General features: G+C 44.1%; 1 protein-coding gene across 3 annotated transcripts in view; it reads right to left on the reverse strand.

The window, feature by feature from the left end:
* The window catches only part of Wdfy4 (WDFY family member 4), a 232315-nt gene that overhangs the window by 78824 nt on the left and 132941 nt on the right, over nt 1-20550 (reverse strand). For all 3 annotated transcript variants that reach the window (XM_052190142.1, XM_052190140.1, XM_052190141.1), the window contains exons 40-42: nt 7528-7605; nt 3658-3864; nt 2127-2178 (exon numbers count right to left, since the gene is read on the reverse strand). In XM_052190142.1, coding sequence (XP_052046102.1) covers nt 2127-2178; nt 3658-3864; nt 7528-7605 — 337 coding nt within the window. The remainder of the gene's footprint in view (nt 1-2126; nt 2179-3657; nt 3865-7527; nt 7606-20550) is intronic.

Here is a 20550-nt window from a genome sequence, read left to right on the forward strand (position 1 = left end):
GTGCCGGCCCTGGCTCCTCTACAGCTCTCAAACGGATGCAAGGCAACATTTTGGAATTCATCCTCACTGATCAGTAGAGTATCTCTCCTTAGGTCTGTCTAGGATTTGCTCCTCCTAAACCTATTTGTTCTCTCTTCTACAAGAGTACTGTTGATCTTTCTAAACAATAGAAGCCCTAACACCTTGTTTAAAGGAATAAGGAATGTCATGATGCACTGATAAACAAAACCTACAGCACACTTGTGTGCCCTAAAGCATGACAAGTGTCAGTCTCCAGTAGGTGCTCTGAGCTGGATACTGTGGTAGCATCTGTCTATATAGTCCTGTCTCAGCTGCAGTATCTCGTCCTCAGTTTGCAAATGAAAATATCTGAAAAAGGCTTGCAAGTTTGACCAAGGCCATATGGCTACTGAATTGGAGGGAATAGGAAGCAGGCCTGCCTGAGGACAATGCAAGATCTTTTCTGCCTCCATATGTTTAGCTGCACTGTTCACAAAGTGACTAATGGCTTCTGGTGTCTTTTCTGTATGTATGTGACTTTTAACATAATGTAGATGTTGCATTTATAAAATTTGATCCAAGATTACATCAGAGGTACTTCCCAATCTGTTTTAAAGTTTTTCCAACAATTTAAAGGGTATAGAAATATTCTATTGTGTGGCTACTTCATAATCAACAAGTTCCTCTCCTGCTCTTTAGAGACATGATGGCTTTAGCAGCAGCAACAACAAAAAGTGTGGCTTTACCATCATTTCTGTTCATTTCTAGACTTGTTTGCTGAGAACAGGACATCTGGATCTAAGCTAAGCAGATGACAGAATGGATGTCCTCATCTTGCTCCTACTTGTCTTCCGAGTGTGCCCATGGCTGGAGCAGGCACATTGGTGGTACTGCAAAGCTATGGGCCATTTTCTTTGTGCCAAAGCTCAGCTCTTTAACAACCTTCCAACCTGGGAATCTTACATCTGGAAGGATGAAAGTGTCTGCTGCTGCCAGAGCCAGTCCTCCCTGGCTTTGTCATCTGAACAGAGCATACTTCCATATGGACTGGTATCTGAGAAAGTCCTTATTACTCTTTTACAAGAGGTCCACTGTATCAGTGTCTGTACTGGCAATATTATCTGAAGCTCAGGGCCACAGATACATAAAGGTTCTGCCAATCTAACTAGAAGCAGCCCAAGGATATATCTATGGAAAGTCAGCACATCCTTCCCACCTCTTAGCTCCCACCTCTTAGCTCCTACCTCAGAGAGGTAGAGCAGGTAAAGATGCTGTGATGCTGGAGAAAAGAAGCTAATGAGCACATTGCCATCTTGAGTTCCATGCCAGAGTGGCACGCAAAGTCAGCCTGAGATCAGAACCTGAGATTCTCAGTTCTGGGCTCCTGTTACTGCCACCTGGCAGGCAACAACCCCATCAGCAAACCTGCTACTCAGGCAGCAGGGAGTCACCTTAATAGTGCAGAGATGCTGCCACTCCTAAGATCCAAGGAACTCACAGGCTGCAGGTGTTGAGTTCAAAAGATACAGATTTACTGTTCAAAAGATAGTCAAAAGTAAAAACACAAAATTGAAATACGCACACTTTGTCTGTCTGTCTGTCTCTCTCATGTGTGTGTGTGTGTGTGTGTGTGTGTGTGTGTGGTGTGGTGTAGTGTGTAGGGGGTGTTCTAGATTTTCAGCAAGTCAGAAGTGACTCTACACTGTCTTTAAGCCTGACATATATGATGACTGTCATGTAGCTTGAGTTTTGTAATAGAAGAGTTCAGTGTGAAAGTATTAAATATCTGTACATATTATCTTTCTATATGTTTTGATCATGTACTAAACATGTATTTGAACTAATTTAGGGCACTTTAAAAGTCTGCCCAATATATCAAATCAACGAGGCACCCATACTTACTGTTCTAAGCTTACTAAAATTCTCCCCCACACAGAGTTCTGGATCTGGAGTAAACCCCATCCATTTTGAAGCACAGCACTGAAAGACTTGTATGCCAACAACTCCTGTTCCCAGCATCCCTTCCTCTCCACACACACAAAGTAATATCTTTAGTGAGGTATTAAATGAAATCAACAACATGTTTAATTACTGAAAAGAAAAAGATAAATTTATAAACCTGATACCTTGGTTTTCAGCATTTGTCTGAGAAACATCACCCTTTCGGTCTTGGCTCTCCTGAAATAGGATGAGAGAGCAGAGAAAATAAATCCCAAACATTGTTTGCGCCTGACTCCTTTCCACAAATTTACAGATAGATGTGTAATTCCCTCAAGTTACTCCAGACTCAGCTACAAGAGGAAGAATAGGCTAAGTCGTACAGGATCATGTAAAACTGCAAGTGTTTATTGTTTCTCAGTGAGAACGGAAACTGCAGTCTTCCTTTAAGTAGGATTTACAGTAATTACCGAAGGAGGTGCCAGGTGGGATTAGAGGGTATGCTGGATGTCTACATGTGGTCAGCCTGAAGAGGATCTGGACTAGACAGCCGGCCACAGGGACCAGTAACCAAGTTACAGAGCCAAGCCTTGGCATTGTCGCCCACATAATGAACAATATACCTTTTTCCTGCTCCCAAATCCTAAAAGATGATTTGAGGAAAAAATACTACAGGCTCCCAGTCATTGATGACAGTGTTAAAATACAAGCGTCTACCTCAGAATAAATCAAATAAAACTTTCTCATTAAGTCTTCGGGGAGCTTGGTATAGATAAAGATGCTGGGGTAACAGACTAGAGAACAAAACTAACACCACATCTTGGAATGGTTGATGGGAAAGTTCCCAGCATCCCAGTGTTCCCAGAGGCTGTCATATGATAATAATTTTAAAATAAGAATTTCAACGAGGACATAAAAATCTATTGCCAGTTATTTTTTTGTTGTTGTTTTTTGTTTGGTTTTGTTTTGTTTTTTTTCGAGACAGGGTTTCTCTGTGTAGCCCTGGCTGTCCTGGAACTCACTTTGTAGACCAGGCTGGCCTTGAACTCAGAAATCTGCCTGCTTCTTTCTCCCAACTGCTGGGATTAAAGGCGTGCACCACCATTGTCTGGCTTTTTTTTTCTTTATCCACTATAAAATATATTCAAATGACTTCTGCCCCTTAAAATGAAAAAAATGTGATCTAGTGGTAAGAAGTTCCCAGAGCTGGCCAGATCCCTCCACTTGGAAGCCGATTCAGCCTGGGTGTTATGCAGACTAAACGGGTCACTGGTTTGAGCTTGCAGAATTGCTGAGTTTAGGAAGTTTTATTCAGTGTAAACTTATTATAGGATTTTGTGCAATAACAAATTACTAGCAGTACAGACACCAAGTTTCAATGACTCAAGACTCAGGCAAGCCAGCAGTGGCCGTTGCCAGGCAGGGTCCTCCTGGATCTCGTGGGTTGCCCTGTGGTGATGGGTCAGGGATTAAGTACGACCCATTCACACATTCCCCCACCCACTCATCCCCCACCCACTCATCCCCCACCCACTCATGTTCCCATTCATTCAGGCTTTGGGGGACAGGGGAGTGCCTCACTCTTTTCCTTGTTAAATTACTTCAAGAATCAAGCTTGAGGATTCTCCTGACTTATCTAGGTGCATTCTGCCTTTGTGGTGAGGCGTGTAGAACACATAGCTACTTCCCTGCACACTTCCCACCATACCAAGCACCTACCTTGCATCCCCCTAGGTTCAGGGCTTCCCAGGCAAACAAGTGTCTGATGCGTTTCCTCATGCGAGCCGGTCCTTCCCTCCTATCCAGTTCCCACTGGGAACAGCTTGTGGATTCTGTCCTTTGGCCCCACAACCCCAGCTCCCCAAAGAGCTGTTCCTGCATCCTGGCCCAGGCTGTGGCCGCCTTGATGCTACCACTTTTCCTCCTCTGCAAAACAGAAATGCAGCACCACGCTTAGACACCATCCCCTTGCAGGCCTGCCCCGAAGCTCCTATGGTGGTTATTGGAGAAAGATGGCCCTTGGGCTTGTATGGCATCCTCTCTGGAGCCGGGATTAGGCAAGGAGAAGGAAGTTGTTTCTCGGGTTCCAGATCACTCAGATTCTGTGTGGGGAAGGAGAAAACTGTGCAGCCTTTGGCTCCCCTCATCATAGACTGTTGGTGGGACTGGTCAGGCAGAAGTGAGTCCCAGGGACATGGGGTTTCCATAGCCCCTGCCTTCTGAAATAGTTCTTGCCCCTCCAGGAGACCCGGTCTGCTGGCAGGGGAGGGGCCCACAGTCCTGTGATGACTGATGACTTGAGAGAACCATTCTCATCTCTGGATGTCAGAATCTACAGTGATTAAATAAGACACACGCCCTGCATGGTGCACAAGGGCCTTTGCATCCCATCGTCATAGGAGTCTTGAATATGTAAGGGTCCTGGAATAGTCAAAGACATTACAGCTTGAGTGTACTCAAAGGTAATCTGACATTCATGAAATCCTCAGTTTGTGCATACGTTTTTTAATTCCCTATCTTCTGGTGCCCTGAAGCTTGAAGCTTTTAAAAATCATATGGGCACCCCACACTGGTTTTGAAGGCCATACTAAGGTTTCACACTATGCCTATCAAAAAAAAAAAAAAAGAGTTTTGTTTAGTTTGAATGGCAGGATTAACTTCAAATAAACTATCATAGTTCTTCAAATATTTGATGTCATTTTCCTAAATTTTTGTTTCTCAGAAAATGGACATATAAACACAGCAGTGGAAGCAACAGATGTCTCACAAACAACACAGACAGGCCAGGTGCACATGTGGCAGGCCACATTTTGGGCATGGGCGCTCTCTGAAGCCCTGGAAGAGGAAGTGTGTTTGGCTCACTACCTCCACAGGGCATTTTCCCTGGGCAGAGATGGTCCTGACTCCATGATTACCTCCTTAGGAGAGAGTCTCCTTGGGAACACAGTGATTTTTAACGTTCCTGATGCTGTGACTCTTTAATATAGTTCCTCACGTTGTGGTGACCCCCCCCCCCAACCATAAAATTACTTCATTGCTATTTCACATCTGTAATTTCGCTCCTGTTATGAGTTGCAGTGTTAATATCTGATATTCAGGAGACACGTGACCCCAAAGAGGAGACAAGCCACAGACTGAGGACCGATCAATGACTTAGTAGAAGCTGACCCTTAGCAAACATCAGATTTCAGAACACCGACTTCTGCCACAGTTTGCGTTTATTTCAGGAGTCAGGGCTCACATTTTTAATCCAAGAATGTGGGAAGCAGAGGTAGATGAATCTCTGTGAATCTACTGGGGCCTGTATGGAATAGGGAATTCCAGACCAGGCAGGACTACATCGCAAGACTGTCTCAAAACACACTACAAGTTGAGATGACATGCTGTGTGCTGAGGGAGTCTGCTGGGCCTCAGAAATGTGGGGTGAGTGCTCCAGACCCCATTATCTCCAGCAGACAGTGATTATATCTGCATCCCTCTAAATATTGAAACATGTTAAATATTTAAAGACTTGGAAACATGAAATCTCTTCAGAAATGCTGATTTTTCTAATAATAATAAAAAACCTAACCAACAGTAAATCACACACATTTTTCAAGTACTTTCTGAACACAAGTCAAGTCCGGCTTATGAAACTGAGCCAGGCTGGCATTTCAGAAGGCTGGTGCCTCCCTTCTGAGCTGACACTTCTGTTGACTCCTAGTCCTTCCTACCCACAGGAACTTTTGATTTTATAGAGTCAGCAGGAACTGAGAATGCCCAGACCACCACTCTCTATCCTAGACAGAAATTAGTGGCCCAGGTTCTTGCAACAAAAATATAAGACTCTTGGCGAGATCCTGGTTTTAAAAAAGATAATGTTACCTTCTGCCTCAAAATGACCCAGGTGTGAAGAGGGTTTCCCTAAAATAAAGGCTGCAACCAAACTCATCCATTTCCCCTTCCAGTGATAACTGAACATATTAGCCGCATTGCTCATTCCAGACAAAATGAGCAAGTCCATTCAGAGGATGAACTGATATTTGAGGGTCTGTCCCACGGTCACAGACAGGACCCAAATATGTCAGAAGGCAACCAGCTATATAAGATAGTCTGCAGTAGGCAAGGAAAGTGCTCATGGCAAAGTCTTGGTCTAAGTCTTAATGTTAGATATTCTAGCCGATGCCTGTGACAGCTTCCAAGGGTTCACCTCAGTCGAGCCTGTCTCTCACACCTAAGTTGTGCTGATAAACTGAGTAGCCAAGTGTGGGTGACACAGCTCAAGAAACCCTAATCTCAGGGCAGGCCTGGGCTGCCAAGCCTGCTACCTAGGCCAGGAGATCTTCTGGGTCTCAGCGCCTGGGCTCTGTATCTCAACCTTTGGACTCCCCTAGTGCACACTTTCACACCTGGGTGCTAATGATTCCTTTCCCCCATTGAGCTTTCACAGTAGAATATTCCAGTTTGAGCCTCACCACCCTGTCGATTCTTCTTCACCTAAGCCTCACTACTACATTTGAAAGGCCTTCAAGGCAGAGTGGAAGCATTATAAGTGCTGTATTTTCAGCATGGCATGCACGCTTTGGCATAGACACATTCCTCTGTAACTAAAAGATTAATAAGTCTGGATATTGTATGCCATGCTCACTTAAAATGTTCTATTTTTAAAATCAATTAAAACCCAACTTTTTAGCCATCCTATAAGCATATGTGGAATATCTGTTGTCTCCCAGCCACAGGCCAAGGACATAATCTCTGCTCATTTGAGCTTCATGGTTAGGAAACACCTAGAAAGGGGAAAGCCTGGGGTTCAAACAATGCTCGGGCTAGCCTGAGCGTGCTCTGCCTTGACCGTGTAGAAAGCACACCTGCACGTGCCCTTTAAATGCCTACATTCACCCTTATTGGTGACAGCCCTGTGCATTTAGTCAAAACCCCAGTGTGACATGAACCTCCTGTGCTTTGGCCTCAGCTTCATCTTCAGTCTGTGTCCTGGCCACGCCCTTCCACCACGTCTGTCTAATCAATGGTGCCCCGTCCTTCCTCCCCCAGGACTCCCACATGCCTTTTTCTCTGGCCAAAACACGTTCCTAAAAATATTTCAGCCTATATCTTCCTCTACAGATCTCAGCTTAAACATTTCCTTACTCAGACAAAACACATGGATAGTCCAAATTAGATTCTGCTAAGTCCACACCATGCCCCAACTCGCTACTGAGCTGGGGGGTGTTTTAATAATACAAAACTTCCCCCTACAGTGAAGCCATTCGAATAGGAGGCCCAGTTCAGTGTTTTGTGATGATGCCTCCACCTCACAACAGGCTTTGAGGCACCTTGGGATCTCAGCGTCTGCCTACTGCTGGGTGAATGAACACAGGTGTTGAACAGTACCAAGGACCAGCCCCTCCATTGCTCAGCTGTAGGTGCTGTGCTCAATGCTCGAGCCGAAAAGGGTGAGCCCATCGCTGGTGAGCAGTTGTTGATTTTTGTGCTCTAAAATGTAAAACAAAGACCCTCCAATTTTCTCTCCTCTTTCTCTGTCCTTCTTTCTCTTAATTCCAGGTGGCTCCAAGCATACTCCGTGGTAAGAATGCACGCTTTGTTTCTTACCTGCACGTAGTCCTTGTAAATAGATGCATACAGCTCCTGCCCTTTCCTTCTGTAATTCTCTATGCAGGACACAAAATCCTGGAGACGAGAGAGACAGCCACAGCTTAGTGATACTTCGGAGACTGGGATACACACCTCCAGTCTGACCAGTTGCTACAAGAAATGATGGTCAAGACTCTGCTGGCAAAACCAGTCACAGTCTTGGGACAAGTGATTTCGCCTGTGCTGATCCACTAACAAGACACGTTTGCATCCAAACTTGGGTGTCCCTTTCTTTCCCAACTGTGATAGGCTCAGCCTTTCTCTTTAGAATAATCACCAAAAATGTAGCTTTGGGCAATCTGCTTTGCAACAGTGGAGAGGTAGCCAAGAGAAGACTTGATCCACATTCCTGGAAAGAAAGAACTCACCATGGTTTGCCTAGCTAATATTAATATTTTTGCATCTTTCCTTGAGATATTTGCATAGTTTTAAATAGAACAGGAGCTTAGACCACTAAGCAGAAAGTAGCTTGTAAACACCTAAGTGTAGCTGCAAGGGTGATGCTTGTTAGAATGGGAAGTCTACAGAAAGCATTTTTTTTGGACCCAGACAGCTGATGGCTGTTTCAAGGAGTCATGGTTACATAGCCAGCCTGCTCATGAGCCAACCCAGTGGATTCTGACACAAAATAGCGCTGTTTTTATTTGGACAAAACCACAGTTATTACCATTTAGTGTTTGGCAGATACTCTCTTGAAAATGACCCAGCAGAATAAGCCATCACCAGTGAAACAAGTGGCAGCATTTGTTACCAAATGTGGCAAAAATCCAAACCAAGAGGCGAAGTGTCAGGATGCTGGAAACCCTGAATCCGCCCCCTGTGAGTGTCCCAACAGACAGAGGATTTTCTGACTAGAACATGACCTCTCTATACTGGGTGTCTTAGGGTTTTTATTGCTCTGATAAAACACCATAACCGAAATCAACCTGGAAGGAAAGCATTATTTTTGTTCTCCTCGCAGCTCTCAGGCCACACCCCATCACTGAGGGAAGTCAGCGCAGGAACTCAAGACGGACACCTGGGCGCAGAACTGAAGTGCAGACCACTGTACAGTACAGCGCACTCTTTACTGGCTTGCTTCCCCGTGGTTTGAGCACCCAGAAACTCCTGCCCTGGGTGACACTGTCCACCGTGAGCTGGACTCTCCCATACTGATCAGTGATCAAGAAAAGGCGCTACAGATGTACTCACAGACCAATACTATGGAGGCGGTTTTTTTTACACTAAAATAGTGTAAATCTGGATTATAATTATTCCAGAACTAGCAGGTGTTGAACAGCGTGTTTTCCATGCTACTCACTGTAGCACATTTGCCTCATTGTTCCATTGTAAATATTCTCTTGTAAAACCTCTTTCTGTACCAAGGCTCCAACCTGGACCTTTCTTGTTCCTTCCTTTCTTCCTTCCTTCTTTCTTTCCTTCTTTCCTCCCTTCCTCCCTCCTTTCCTTCCTTCCTTCCTTCCTTTTTCTTTCTTTTTCTCTTTTTGTTTTTTCTTTTATTGAAAATAGTTTTTTCCCTCCTCACTCAATCTACCCTGCTTAAGGTTTCCAGTTTCCAGCTTCTCTCTACCCACTCCCCCCAGTTCCTCCTCCCCTCCCTCCCCCTCCCATCCTGATCCATCTCCTTTCTCTCATTAGAAAAACAAACAGGCTCCTAAAGGATGATAATAAAATAAAATAAAATAAAATAACAAAAGCTAATGCATTGGAATTGGACAACCAAACAGAAGGAAAGAAGCCCAAGAGAGGGCACAAGAAACAAAGACCCACACATTCACACACTCAGGATCCCATAAAATTACACTGGAAGCCATAATAAAGATGCAAAGGCCCAGGCCGCCCCCTACAGGCCCTCTGCACTGCCAGGTCTCTGCTGAACACTACAGACTCTGCTCCTGTTGACTGAGAGGGCCTTGTCTTCCCTTGTCCTCCCTCCCTGCTGGTTCTTACATTGTTCTTTCCACTTAGAGTGGGGTTTGTTTGTTTGTTTGTTTCTTTGTTTGGTTAGTTAGGGTTTTTTTGTTTGGCAGGTTGGTTGGTTTTTGTTTATTTTTTTGTTTTGTTTTTGCAACCGAGGTTCCCTCCCAGATGTGTGTGGGTTTGTTGAGTTGACAGCAAACTACTGGCACACTGAATAATGAAATGTTTCAACAACTGTGAAATGCAACTCGGGAGAGCAGTATTTCTAATGTATGTGACACACCTGCTATAATGTGTGTTCTGAAATACAGTATAGATTGCAGTCTCTCTTCTTTGTGCAACGCAGACAAAAACAAATTAATGTTACAAAGTGGAACTGTTTCACTGACTAAGATTTCAGGTGAGCTTTAAAAACATTGCTATTTATTGTGTCTTGGTGTGCTATCAAAGGAAAATGCCTATATTTCCTAAAAAGTAAATTGTTCCTTCCTCCCAAGCACGGTTAGACATTAATTAAAAGTATTTATTAAAATATAAAATAACAAATTTTCTCAGTCCTTTTATTTTAAAAATTGTAATTATTCATTAAGTTACCTTTTATATTTATAGACAATAGATTTCTCGTTAGTATTTCAAATTAATTAATAAATGCACTATTTTTAAAATTCTGGTTCAGTTTCCTTTACAATAAATGACAATATAATTATAACCTATGTAAGAAAACCTTTTGGATTGATTTTTTTCAATAATTTTTAAGGATGTGAGGCATTCCTGAGACAGAGTCTTGAGAATTCCCTTTACACAGAGAAAATGAATTGCTGCTTTGTGAAAGGATGTCATTGAACCTTACAGACATTAGAAGAGAAAGAAGCCTGCAAAAGAATATATGTATATATATATATATATATATATATATATATATATATATATATTTATGTTGCTACTTTATTTATATAAGTTTTAAAATGTGGGAAAAGAATAGATAGCATTCAGTGTGAGGAAAGATGCGGAGCTTGGGGCTGAGGAGCTGGGGCAGGAGTGGGAGGGACACTTAGGGAGGCTAGGGGCCCAGAGTACTGCTTGATCTGTGTGGTAACCATATGTTCTCTTTGTTAAAATACTTATTTTGCATACTTGTCATTTGGATATTTTCTTTGTATATTATGTTCCAATAAAATAGAAAAGTCTTTTTTGGCAAATTAGGAAAACAATATAATTGTTTAAATCCAATCCTGGAGTAAGGAGTGTAGGGCGATTTCTTTCTTTTTTATTTTAAAATTTTGTTTGCAAAAGTTTCTTCAATATTCCTGTTACATCATTTGTGGACATTCATAAGCAAAGCAAAGCTTATGATCAATGCTAGTGACGTGAGTGTTGATCAGCTCACAGCTGCTTCACCCAAGGCAAGAACCCCAATTCTTCCAAACACAGTGCTTTGGAAACATGAATTGGGAACGGGGTACTCTCAGGGACCCTTGAGATAAAGCAGATACCTTCCAATAGCAACTTCGGCATGTGTCAGAGAGAGCAGGACCTTGTCTGCTGCTCTGGTGTTGCAGGGGTAGAAATGGGCCCAGGCATGCCCACTTCAGCAAGATGACAGAAAAGGCTTTGCATTGGTCTGGTGTTGCAGAATGTGAGTGTGGAAGCAGGGACTTAAGACACCTTGGTTCCTGGACTTTGGCAGCCATGCTTATATGAATAAATCAATTAACCTTTCTAGAACCAAATCCATCATATGTGCTAACACGAAGCTATCTCCTGATTTATCTGCCGAGCTGGAATGAAGCTGAAATGGGGCTATGGAATGGGAATGTGCTGTAAACGGTTACCCAAGAAATTGTGGGTATAAAATACCAGGATTGTAAATATAATCAGTTGGGAGAAAAAAATTAGCGACTCCCTTCAAAGTTGCAAAAAATTAGCGACTCTCTTCAAAGTCGCAAATTAGCAACTTTTCTTCATGGAAAAATCTGGCATTTGTCTATAGCTTTCTTATCCTTAACTAAGAGGAGTCCCAGTGAGGATCCAGTATTGATGGTGTAGCAGAAGCCAAGGACCGCAAACCAGACCCATGACTCATTGCAATGAATATTTGCAAGTATAGATGTGTGGACAAAAGGGTACACTGGGGACACACTCACTAAGCTTCTGTAATTTTCAGGTTTTGTAGTATAGATGTGGACCTCCTGTCTGGCTGTAAGAGGAGAGATAAAGGCTCAGGTGATGTGTGACCCAAAAGAAGGAAACTTCCTGAACTGAAGTCCAGACAAGGCTTTTGGATGTCACTTCCTCCTCAGTCTCACCACAGAGGTCTTACATGAAAGTCTGATTTAATTCACCTTTTCCTCATTTTTAGCATTTTTTGATTTAGTGCTTCTTGTGGCTATTGTGGCAGCAATTTTAGGATGGATTTGGTGACTGTAAGGCTGAATGTAGGATATACATGGTAATATCATGGCAGTACAGGGGGAAGTCCACATGATGCGAAAGCATCAAGTCCAAGGACCACCAGTAAAGAAATGTGTGTAGGAGCTGGTGACTGTATGGAGAGAGCAGGGACAACTCTAAAGTTTCTGGTTTGCTGACCCATGTAAACTAAATCTGATAAGCTGGGAAAATAATAGGGGAGATTAAAAACCAAGAGAGAAAGAGCTTGATTGTATGATTCAAAAAAACAAAACAAACAAACAAACAAAAATACATCTGGGGCTTCCCAGAGGAAAGTTCAGGAAAGTGGGTCAAGTCAATATGGATTTGTTATGGATTTGTGAGTTAACAGCAGTCAGGGATTAGTCAAGACTCCATACACGATGCCTCAGAAGAACAAGGTGGGTCCTGGTGGGGCAAAGTCCGAGACCTCGAGAATCCCAGCAAGGTTCAGACCAAAGGCTCAGACAGTTCTAAGGGAAGCCAAAGGAAAAACTTGACTAAAGCCAAGGGTCCAAGCTCATTGAGAGCACTGAAGACAGCAGTGAGGTGAGGCCGGGAACCAGCCGTAAGTCCACATACAGAGAGCGGCTGCGAGGCATTCAGAGGAACGACTCGATCGGCCATAGCTCAACAAGTGACGCGACAGAAAAATGTGGACATAGCAAACAGGAGCAAAACACTTGAGCAGCTTGCCTCTGCAAGAGAAAGGAAGATGGGCACTCCAGGGGTAAAGACAGACTGGAGCATTCTGGGAGTCGGCCAAGTGAAGAACAAAAACCTTAAATCCACATTCTTATATATACATAGTTAAGTCTGGGATGATTTGCCTGTTCTGAATATGTGGGGATTTTTTTTCCTTGTCTTCACTCCTTAAATAGCATAGTGTAACAACCAGGTACACAGCACTGGCGGTGCAGCAGGTGTTATTAGTAATCTAACGATGACTTAAGGTACACAGAAGTTCATAGGCTAGGCATGAATATCTATTACACCATTTGATATAGCACATGGGAGCATCACTGAATAGTGGAGGGCCCTGTGATCCATCTAAAACATGTATCAAGGGCTTAGTGTATATTAGGCAGAGGTGGGGCATGGACATAGGAAGGACAGGGCCAAAACGCAAAGACAAGAGAAAGGTCCCTGTTAGCACAGGATATGAGCAAGGACAGAGAGAGGCCCCTCCTGCTTGGGCACTGGTGGGAAGGGGTACAGCTGAGTGCATGTGTGTATTAGCGGTTGGTGTCACCTGGAGAGTGATCGGATTCACACCTGAGAGTTCCCATCTCCAGTGCAGAGAAGGGAGGTATGATTGGTCTCTGCTTTCTTCCTGAGGGCTCAATGGGAGTCCTGGGTAGACTGGCAAAGGGGAGGGACAATGACCAGCAGTTCCGCAGTGACTACAAGCATGGAGAATCCAAATGCTGCTCTGTCTTCTCTACTGACAGGCACAGAGCACTTTGCAGCTGATAAAGGGGTCTGTATGTGCATGGCACATCTAACAGTCAGCTTCCTCATAAGCCTGTGCTGCTGTTAACGCCTGTTAGCGGAATCAGACAGTGAAGCAACGAGAGGATGATTGACTGTAAGCAGAGTGGAAAGGAAGATGCATGCTGGACTCTGTTACCACAAACATCTCCCCCATGTACACCTCCACCTAGGCATCTCCCCAGTGCTAAACAAACCTTAAGTGCCTCTGCCCTCAACCTGAAAGGTTGTTATCCACAGGATGCAGGGATCAGAGTGAGGAGATTTGAGTCAATTCAAGGGCAGAGGCCCATCTGCCTGGGCAACAGTGGGTGGCACACACTGATTAGGGACAAATCCGCAGCAGAGTTTTGTGTTACTTACTGGAACTGAATAGCCTTTGCTTAGCAACTGTCAGTCTGTTAAAGGACTCCAAGAGCCTCTGAAGCAGAACAAAGGGCCTCCAAAGACTGTTGGAGGCTTTAAGAGAAGGCACCAGAGCCCTGACTTCTCCCAGTCTCCTTAGGGAGGAAGCAAGTGCTTCAGGAATCAAGCCTGGTTCTGAGATGGGGAATGGATTATGTACCATCTAGAAATCATTTTTAAGTCACTGGTCACAGCTTGATGATGGCAGTTTGCCAGGGGTAGCACTGGGGCTGGCTCGTTGCTGGTGACACTACTGTCCAAACAGGAAGTACCCTCTGTCTGCTGATAGGAGTCATTCTGCTTGCTTGTGTGAAGGGTCATTAGTCCTGTCATCACAGTTGTGCAGCCTCCAAGAGGGAAAGGCCAACAGCTGGGGGCTGAGGCTCAGAGCCCTGGTGAAGAGCCACTGTTCTGAGTCCTGGCTTCTGTGGCTCAGCACTGCACTGTCCGTTAGTGTCTGACCACTCTTTCTATTGCTGGTAATTTATCCCAAGGATATTATCAGATGTCTGCACAGACACCCAGTTGGCCTTCATTTTTATTTTTGGCCATCCTATTTATAGAAGCTGACAATGGAGCAATTTACATATCTGCACACAGAGGAAAGCTTAGGCCCTGTCACAGAATGCTGTGCAGCCACTGCAGACTGTTCACACAAAGGGCTGTCACAAGTCTCCACAGTAAAGATGGATGCTTCCTTTTGTCACCCTAACCAGACGCTCTACACAACAGTTCACTGCAGCTCTAGCGTCAGAAAAGCATCTAGTGGCATGGGACCATGCTCCTGCCATGGTATGAATTTTTTTGATGGGAATAGAAAACAATAGACAATTACATCTGCATGAGAAAGAAAATGAAAACACATATATATTATAATATAATCAAAACATTTACATATAAATATATTAATGAAAGCATATGAATGTATGTTTCAATGTACACACATTTATATATATATAATTACACACACACACACACACACACACATATATACAGACAGACATTAGTGCTCTTCAGCCACGAGTTCTAGATCCTCCCTCGTGTTTTTCTGCAGTTTCAGAGTCTTGCTGACTCTGGGCTACATGAGATCAGGGCGATGTATCCTTAAGCTCTACTTTAATCCAATCACAAAACAGAACATTCTGGATAGTGGCTACTCTGGGAACCAGAGTAACCAAGGCTAAGGCCCTCTGAACCCATGGCCAGTTTATAAAGTACATGTAGTATAAGAGTAAATGTATATGAGAGATGAACTCGCTATTTTGAGTCAGATGGTTCGGAGAGTACTTGTCACTGCAGCTAAACTGGAATTTTTCTGAGGACTATACACAACAGAAATGGTAGGATGCTTTAGGATACAACTGCGATCATTCGAGAGTATTGGCAGTCCAGATCAGTGGTAGACTCCATATCCATTGTCTAAGAAACACCAAGTACCACCCCAGAAAAGCCCCACCCAAACCAAACAACAACAACAAAAACATACTTGAGGTCAGGAAAGGAGATCAAGAGGGTTATAGTAAAAGCAAATATGAAGGCAATCATGCGCACGAGGTTAGAATGACTTGAAAAACAAGGTATGTCAGCTGATGGGCTTAATGGATCATAGCCCTAATTCTGCAATAAATATAGATGAGTCCATACTGAGATAAATAAAAGATTGAATGAATATGTAGAAGGAGAGGAAAACATAACCCTTCCTTGCAGAAGAATCTCAAATGGCGAGCCTGCCCATCCTGCTTCCATGCAGTGTGGCTCCTCAGTGACCCTGGATTAATGGTAAAATGGGGAAGACCAAGTGAAGTCTGGAGTTGAGTCAGTAGCCATGCCCCAGTGCCAGACACTTGGCCTTGACAGATGGCTGGACATGAACATCCTCTCCTCACCACCACACAAGTAGAAGGTGTGTCACGGACCACAGGTCTTAACGTCTCAGCCATGTGAATTTCGTCTCTCTTGTTGACAACTTCAATTTTCTTTGCTTCTCTGGCAATGTGAGTTAGCAGCCCTATTGGCTGGGGCCGAGGGGCTGCTCACAGGCAAAATAAAAGATATTGGAACAGAGGCACTGGGTGCCTCAGTGGTCTGTGTGATCACTGATTGCTGGAGACTGCTGAGTTTAATAAAGAAATCACATAAGCAAGATGGTTACCCAGTAACTGATGGGGAGTAGAACTGTAAGGCATGGGGATGTCAGATTAAGTGGCAATTTACAGCCTAGGCATGACAGAGTCAGGTCTAAAGGTCTTCATCACACATACTCCACTGACCATAGCTGTGTGGTAAAAATAAAAATATTTTCAGACCACAGGTAATTGAAACTACAAGAAGTGAAACCATGGACAAAGGGGATGGCTGCCCCTCAATAGTTCCTATATTTTACATCTTGCAAATAAAGCTGACATAGATACCCTGAATTGTGAGTTCTTACAAGAATCTGGATGAGGGTAAATACTAGAAGCAATTAATAAGAAAGAAAAAACCTTAATGTAACACTTCCCCCACCTGCTGACAAATCCCATGTCCTGTCTGTCTGTGCTCTTAGATCCTAGCTGCCCACTGTGAAGAACACAAGAATGGTGGTGCAGCCTAGGGTCTGCATCAGTGAGGGTCTGGACGACTTAGGCCAGGAGATTTTCTTGTTCTGAGTGCCCAGATAATTGCACTTTTCTCTGCTGTGGAGGCTCAGCCCCTGGATCCTTAATAAATGTCAAGCAATACCAGAATAATAATCATATTTCCAGCAATAATGACAAACAACTGGGGCCCAGAGTGGGTGAAGAGGGACCAGCTCACCACAGTGCAATTCATCTCTTGTTAAACTCACTCACATATTAATTTCTAAGATGAACAGTGGGTTCTAATTTGTCTTTTTTTGAACTGTGATGTTTTTATTAAATTCAATCGTCATGAGTACATGGAGAATGACTACTTGAAAAAAAAAACCACACACTCTAGTGCAGTCAGGAATAAAGACTTTAACATTGCAAGAAGCAAGGTGTCTTGAGGAAGCAAGCCAACCGTCTCTTCTTCCTCAGGGGGTCAGGGCTTCTGTGTGGCTCAAAACAGCTGGAAAATGTCACTAGGCTGGCCTTTCCCTAATGCTGTATTCATGCTGTGTCTCTAGAGTCACACTCACAAGAACCTCCTCAGAGAGGGATAGACGTTTAAGAATTACAAGAAGGGACCCAAGGGAAAAAGGGACATTGGGTTCTGTCCAGGAATTTGCAACCCAAGGAAACATGTCTGAGGCTTAAGATACTGTAAGGGGCTGGACTGTGTCCTAATCCCTGGTTCCTCAAAGTATCAAATGGGAGGAAGAACCACCAAGCAGACAGAGGAGAAAGCTGCCAAGGAGAGTGCATCAACCTTCTGCTATAGCTTTCAGACTAATGATGGACTAAATATAGTTGATGCTGCCCCGCATACAACACTGTGCTGTGACAGCCTGAGCTGTGTCAGCATCTTCATGCCAACACCCAAACTGATACAGTTTGGCAGATTTGGGAGATTTGCAGATGCATGAAGAACTATTACAGATAATTCATGCGTACACATCACAAACGGACCTGTGCTTCATATGAGCCATGTAGCCTCATGGGCAAGTGGATGCATTTTCAGTGTACCCATGATTGGGCCACAATTTATCAAATGGAGTCAGGTGTGAAGCCTCCAGCTGGTGGAGCAATGTTGGTGCTCAAAAGGTATAGGGCTGGGGTCTTGGGTGCTTCTGTTGTGGAGGCTCAGTCCATAGGAGGTGCTTTTACTCCAAGCAACGCCTGACACTGAAGCACCTGAACAACACTGCTGACATGTCATAGACAGAGAGAAAGGAAATAGGAGCTAGCACTCATGCAGAAGATGCCTTCCGTAAGCTTATTGAGGACCCACACCTGCTTGTTGCTACCCCCCCTCAGAGAAGACCTTTGCTCTGAATTCTTAGGACAACACTGGCTACCACCCAGGGCCCCTCTCTCTCTCTCTCTCTCTCTCTCTCTCTCTCTCTCTTTCACACACACACACACACACACACACACACACACACACACACACACACACACGGGAGGGTGGAGCTACCCATAGAATACTCACCAAAACTGTTCACCCTGGCACTCTTAAGACCTACACCAGGGCTTGCTAGTAGGTGCCCTTTGTTGATCCATACTAGATCTCCAAATCACCTGGTCAGCAACCAGATTTCTTCTCCCTTTGCCTGGATGCTCACAGGGATAGCCATTGTGTGGGAAAGAATACATAAACAAGAGTCACCCCTTATCTGGGCTTTGTGCTGACTCAAGAGCCTTAGAGATGAGCAGAACATAATATTTTCCCAATATGGACCTGAAACTCTTCTGAGGAGAGTAAACAAGACTAAGATGAAGCAGACCAGGGTCGTGGTCAGTCTAGACAAGGTTTGCTGGGCTGTCAGAAGTAGCTGTGTTCTTTAAGCATGGGAAAGAGGATTGGCCAATGGAGGAAGGAGGCTCCAGGTAGAGAGGACCACAAATGCCCAAGGGAAGAAGGTGAAGTCTTACAACAAAGGGGTGGGGCTAACAGGAGCAAAACATGACTGCACAGCTGCACAGGAGGTCTTGTCCAATGATTCTGGATCTGAGTCTGTTCCAGACATCGTGGGCCCTGATGATGTATGTGACATTACAAACCAATGGGTAGGATCCTTAACAAGTCACAGTGAAGGCAAGCTGAGGCAGGGCTGAGCTGCTAGGCCACGGCCATCTGCTGTTCCTTCCTGTTCCCCTAGTCTCAAGTCTAGACCCTGAATCAGGGTAGCAGCAGTTACTGGATGAGACATTAGTACGTGAACTTTCCAACCTCCCAGAACAGGATGGTTCCCAGGAAGCTGGGCTTAGATTGAAGTTTTGACTTACATCTTTATAGATCTTGTATTTATGTCCTAACTCCTCAGAAAACACTTGCTTCTATTATGTTTCCTAATCTCATTTCTTTATTGAAAGCATCTTCATCTAAATGTATCATAAATAATTTGGAGAGTGAGTCAAAATATAAATAAATACATAAAACTAGATATGGTACTTAAGTCCATTCCAAACTGGCAACTGGCCCATAGGCAGATGGCCATGGTCATAACTGACTGTCGCTTTGCATCAGAAGGGGCCACTCTCTCTTCCCACCGATCTGCCTTTATACCCTCTTTCTCCTTCAAGTCTCAAGTTGAGTTCTTTCCAAACCTGCTTAGGCTCTGATTTCCTTACAAAAACCTTCCTCTCATGCCACAAGTATTTTACCTACCTAAAAGGGGGTGGTGTTACAGTCAGGGGTAGTGCTTTTTGTTTTTAGCATCCCAAAACCCAGCCTGAAACAAGAGTCTATGTGAAATGTTGGAGGGGGCACTAATGGAGAACAGTGACAGCCAGGGATGGATGGAGATGGATGGAGACTTAGAAGTACAAGGACTCACAGAGAATTATGTCCCTCTCTGACCCTGGAGGACTTGGGAAGAAACTTAGCAACTGGGTCCTCTCCCCTCCTTCTGGCTCACTCCTCCACCTGATGTCCATGCTCAGCCAGAGGGGCCTGTCTATAGCCTCAAGGTCATTCTCACCTTAAGATCTCGTCACCAGTTCTTTTCCTTCACCCCATTGTCACCTCCCTGAGAAGCCTTCTAGAACTCTCAGACAGAGCAGACATTTCTCTTCTGGTTGTTTGATTCTACTCATGACTTCTTCCTCATTCATTCCTTTGCCTTTCTGTTTTTCTCTACTGTCACCAGTCTGTAGACTGGGTCCCTGATACTAAAGTCTACGAATCCAAAGTGGTCCAATCCGAGCTTGCTCACTTGCATTGTTCCTTTGACTCAAAGCTCCCAGCCACTGCCTTAACTCTCTCTGCTAGGGTAGGAGTAGCTGGTAGACTAGTACCCAAGGACCCCTGCGTCTTGTGGCCAGCCTATTCAAGAGCAGACCTAAAGGTTTTCTTATGCTCTCCCCATACTGCCTTCTATGATCAACCTCTCCTCTCTTCTTTGTCAGGCCAACGAGGCAAGTTTGTACCAACCCCCATCAACAATGGCAAAGAGAAGAAATTTTCTGAACTTCCCGTTCTGAGACTTTGAAAGACTTTTTTAATTAACCAAAATGGTTTCTCATAATAGATGGGTCCCAGGACGAGAACGCGGCTGTAACTCATGCGACAGGCGCCCCAGCGGCCGGGTTGCTAGCGGGGCGCCTAGCGGGTTGTGAATGGCAGCAGCGCCTCAGGAGGGCCCCAGCCTGATTCTCCACTCCACGACCATCTGCCGTTCTATCATTTATATAGTTGGGGACACTTCTGTCTTTGGGAACAATAAAGCTTTTTTTTTTTTTTTTTTTTTTTTTTTTTTTTTTTTGCTTTGATGAATACATTTAAGTCTTTAAAATTTGAATTTAGAGAAATTGACAAAAATGTATGCCACCTCATTCCAAAATTCATAATGCCTAATTGAAAGCATCCCTGGGATGGGACCACTTAGCCCAGAACATAAGTCCAGTGTTCAGGTTATAAGGTTACAAGGAAGTTTGTGTGCAGACATCACAACCTCAGAGCGCTCCCTGAAGGCAACTCTCCTTTCAAGGCCCACGTTCAGTTTTCAAAAGGATTTGAGGCAGGCTTCCTTTAAATTGTAAGGTTAAATGCCTTCAAGTGATTTAAATGACAAAACCTTAGCACAAGGATGATTTAGAAATAACACTTCCTTCAATATGCAGTGTGGACCCC

This window comes from Apodemus sylvaticus, chromosome 8, assembly GCF_947179515.1.
Source record: "Apodemus sylvaticus chromosome 8, mApoSyl1.1, whole genome shotgun sequence".
Classification (NCBI taxonomy): domain Eukaryota; kingdom Metazoa; phylum Chordata; class Mammalia; order Rodentia; family Muridae; genus Apodemus; species Apodemus sylvaticus.